At 29.7% G+C, this 4,253-nt stretch overlaps 1 protein-coding gene across 1 annotated transcript in view; it reads left to right on the top strand.

Moving 5' to 3' along the window:
* The window catches only part of LOC106464152 (nuclear envelope phosphatase-regulatory subunit 1-like), a 26,328-nt gene that overhangs the window by 6,690 nt on the left and 15,385 nt on the right, over positions 1-4,253 (top strand). The window contains exon 2 of the mRNA XM_013924272.2: positions 2,003-2,074. Coding sequence (XP_013779726.1) covers positions 2,003-2,074 — 72 coding nt within the window. The remainder of the gene's footprint in view (positions 1-2,002; positions 2,075-4,253) is intronic.

The following is a 4,253-nucleotide window of genomic DNA, read 5'->3' as shown; positions in this document are numbered from 1 at the left end:
GGTAGACCTCATGCTATAGTAGCACCCAATAATGTTCACTATTTATGAGAAAAAGGATTTTATTGAAATTTTAGCTTAAAAATGAACTATCATCACAGCATTACATCATAGACTAGATTTTATTGAAGTATTTCTTTGTAGACTTTGTTATCAATGAAAGTGTCTTGCTCTTCTGTTGCAACACTCATGATATTTTCATCAAAGAAAAAGAAATAATTTTTTTAAGTTTGTTTTTGATTGTTTTGTATTTGAAACTTACTCATATTTGTTTGTAATTTTTATTGGTTAAATCTGAAACATATAATTTTTGTGGAAATTTCGATTTTGTTTATTGCTCAGCTATAAAAATACTGCCTAGTTATATAAGTATTACCCAGGTATGATTGGTGATGATCGGTGTGGTAGTTTCTGAGATTCAACACTCATGGCTCCCATGACAGAAATGTCACATGGCAAATGTGCAGAAATCAAAGTTTTTGACTCGTGAAAGTTATTGCATGTGACATAATTAAGCAAAATTTCACATTTCAGAAACAGATGTACTGAAATTCAGAAGAAGGTATGTGAAACTAGTACTGTTGATAATAGAATAAGTCAAGGTAGAAAGCCCAGGTTATTCAAACATGTTAGATACCTCAAGATGTTTACTTTATGTGATACACAACAACCTAGTAGATATCTTGCCAGTGATCTAGCTGTAAGTACAGGTGTAAATGGAAAGATACTTCCAGAAAGTAAGATACATATTAGCATGACCATAAAAGTAGTCTTAATGGATATATTACTGCTTCAAAACACTGCTAGGATAGATAACTAAACCAAAAAGTTAAATAGGCCTTAGACTTCAAACAATTGGATAAGCAAAGCTGGAAGATGGTGATTTTTATAGATTAATCCAAATTTAAATTGGCAACTATTAATAATAGTTTGATTGGTGGCAAAGAGAAGAATGGTATCACAGTTAGTGTATAATTTCTACATTTAAACATGCTGGAGCAGCAATACAAATGTAGGCTGCTTCTCAGGAAGGATACACAAATTTGATGGCACCCTGACTGCTGATAAGAACAAGTTTATTCTTATTTTTATCAATTGTGTCAGTCACTCAGAAACAAGGGCTGGGATTTATTCCAGCAAGACAATGATTATTAAGCAATTAGCAGATGTGGTGAAAAACACATGGAAGGAAAAAGAGTCTAATAGAACAACTGCGACCATGTCTTGGCATGTACAGAATCCCAATATGAATATTTTTAAGATTGCATGAGCTTATGTATATACTGAAAAGATCAAATGGCAACAAAATGACCTGGCTAGGGAGTAATACAACTGCTAGGACATCAAGGACACTTGGAATAATGTTTCATAATTATACATTAATACACTTATGGTAGCATAAAAGCAAGGTCAACTGAAATACTAATGCACTGTACAGTTTATTTTGTTTTGTATACTTTTTATAATAATGTATTGAAATAATGATAAACTGATCATTCAGTTGCAGTTACTCATTATCTGTGACTTCTGTTTGTGTATCACTTGTGCATGTACATAATTGTTACCACGACTGTACGTAAACATAAACTATTCACATATGAGCATCAGTTTCAAGTGGGAAAAATATCAGAACTAGAAACCATTTAATTATAATTATGCATATTTTAATCTTGCACGACAAAAACAGATGTAGAACTTGAAGGAAGGTAATCATGGAAACAGCGTCCAATAGGTGATGTAGATATTCCGTACCACTTCCACATCATAGTTGAAAACTGTCATACAAGTAACCAAAAAACAGTTACTTATATTGAGGTATAAAACTTGAATACTTAAACTCATAATGTCCCAAGTCAATCTACCATTTACCAACTGTGGCTGTTTTGGGTGATGATAGTAATCCCATTATACCTTTTTATCCTTGTTTCTTTCATCTTTAAAAAATTGTACATTAATTTTTAGATATTTGTTTTGTAATGAACATGTAATTATTTTTATATGATAGATTTGAAAGCATTTGAAAGAAGATTGACTGAAGTTATTGCATATTTACAGCCACAAACAAAAAGATGGAGAGGCAAGTGGTATTTGATTGTATTTTATGTTTAAATACCATAAGTGCTATGTGTTATAGAATAAGACCACAAGTTTACAACATGAAATAAAAATACAAGAATCAATCATGAGACAGAAGGTCATTTGACCATCAACTTTTATATCTTCCTGAATTTCCAGTATTTATTTGATACTTTTCATGTTCATACTTTTTTTCAAAAATTAAGAGGATTAAGATTGTAGTAAACACCTTGATAATACAATTCTTTAAAGAATAATTAGCTTAAAAAAGATATCCAAGAACAGGACCTATAGGTAGATCTAGGCAATTAATTCCTTTAAATCATATAATTGATTATCTATCAGCATTAATGACATTGATTAGTGTCACGTAAAATAATCGATTAATTCAAGGTACACAGTAGAGAAGGATTGTTGATACTAATTCTGAATATACATGTTGTATTTACACAAAAGTCCATTGTATGCAGAAAATCAGATGTATTACCAAAATATTTGTACTCAAGATATGTCTTTGAACTGACAATGTCACTCTGGCTCAGACTCTGATAAGTCAAAATACAAGGTGATGTTTATGTGAATAATAAAAATACTTTTGTCCATCTGACAATTTGCATAACATCTAGAACCTCTAAAATGTATATTTACAGTATTTTTCAGTATCCTTTTATGTCGTATCTGGTATTTCCTCTACCATGAAATGTCATTATGTCACCAATCTAGGGTAAAATAAATGGTTGATAACTTTGACATCAAATATATAATACCATGTTGAATAGCATATGTTTATATTGTTGTAATTTGTTTAATTTGGATGTTAGCTAGAGGATGCATCATATCATGTTTATAACAAGTGCATATTATAAATATGACTTTTCCTATAGTTTCATTCATCTTGTCTTCAAATAGATTAATTTTTGATTTTCTGTTCCTTTCTTCTTGTTTGTCTTTAAATATTCTGTCTCTTTTCTCATAATCTTGTCTTAACAATTTTAACTGATGCTTTGCTCTCACTCTTTGACCTCATGGTCTCATCTTCAACCGTGTAAGTTCTATTTTATTTTCATCAAAGAGTAATATTCGACTCTGACACCAAGTGTTGTCACATTGTTCTTTCATTGATGGATTCTTTTAAATTATCTGTTGGACATAATTCAAAGTCCAATCTACATAAACTATAATGTATTGGCTTATTTCCTCCTCTAATGTTTCTACAAGCTTGAACACTTGTAATCTGTAGTAACTTGTTGTAGGCTTGTGTTAAAATGAAGTTAACTGACATAAAGCAGCTTACTTGTCCAAAATAAAGTGTTAATACAATGACTAGTTCACTCTTTATCTTGGAATAATCCTAGATACTACATGTCCATTTTTCAATTCACTCTCTAACTAACCTAATGATGCTTCACAGAATGCCATATTTATAATATACTCTTGTTTTAGATATTTCTAGGACTTGCTTGACCTTAATGTAATGTGTTATGTAGCTAAAATCTGAATTATACAAATTACGACATTATAAGTACAGCATATAACAATATAAATGAATCTTGTGAAAGCTAAATTTGATGATAGTAGAAACTTCTCAAAGGATAATTAAATTCACTTGAAACTATTATTAATTATAGAAATTGTGAAAAATACATCTTAGATGCAATTTAATAGTTCATTTTTTAACAAAACTTCAGTTACAGTAGAACAAGAAACATAACATTGTTATAATTTTAATGCTTGTATTACATTATAGTTTCAAAAGTAATCTAGATTTACATTAATTTAAAATAATGTTAAATTTATTATAAATTAACTAAGACTAGTTTTTAAAACAATACCTAATTTTTCTGCTTTTTTGTGCAGCAACAAACTTTGATAGTTACCATTGAAAAATACATTTGTGTCTTTAAGAATTAAGTGTCAATATTCTTGCTAAAGTTGAAGTCAATTGAAGATTAAATGATAGCAGAGTTGATTTTAATTCCAATTATATATCTAGAATATTTAGCACCTCATGTAAAGTAAAGGTTAAAATATTTTACCAACAAACAAGTGGGATTGGAGGAGTTTTATTGACTTTGATGTAAATGTAAGCTGGGTAATTAACTTTATTAGTCAACATAATCAATTAGTGCAGTGGTGGGATTCAAATATTTTAACAACAGGTTCTCTCACTAGCAGCATGT

The sequence above is a fragment of the Limulus polyphemus genome, unplaced genomic scaffold, assembly GCF_000517525.1.
Source record: "Limulus polyphemus unplaced genomic scaffold, Limulus_polyphemus-2.1.2 Scaffold1572, whole genome shotgun sequence".
Lineage (NCBI taxonomy): Eukaryota > Metazoa > Arthropoda > Merostomata > Xiphosura > Limulidae > Limulus > Limulus polyphemus.
The sequence above is the reverse complement of the archived record's forward strand: the minus strand, read 5'-3'. Positions and strand labels throughout refer to the sequence as shown.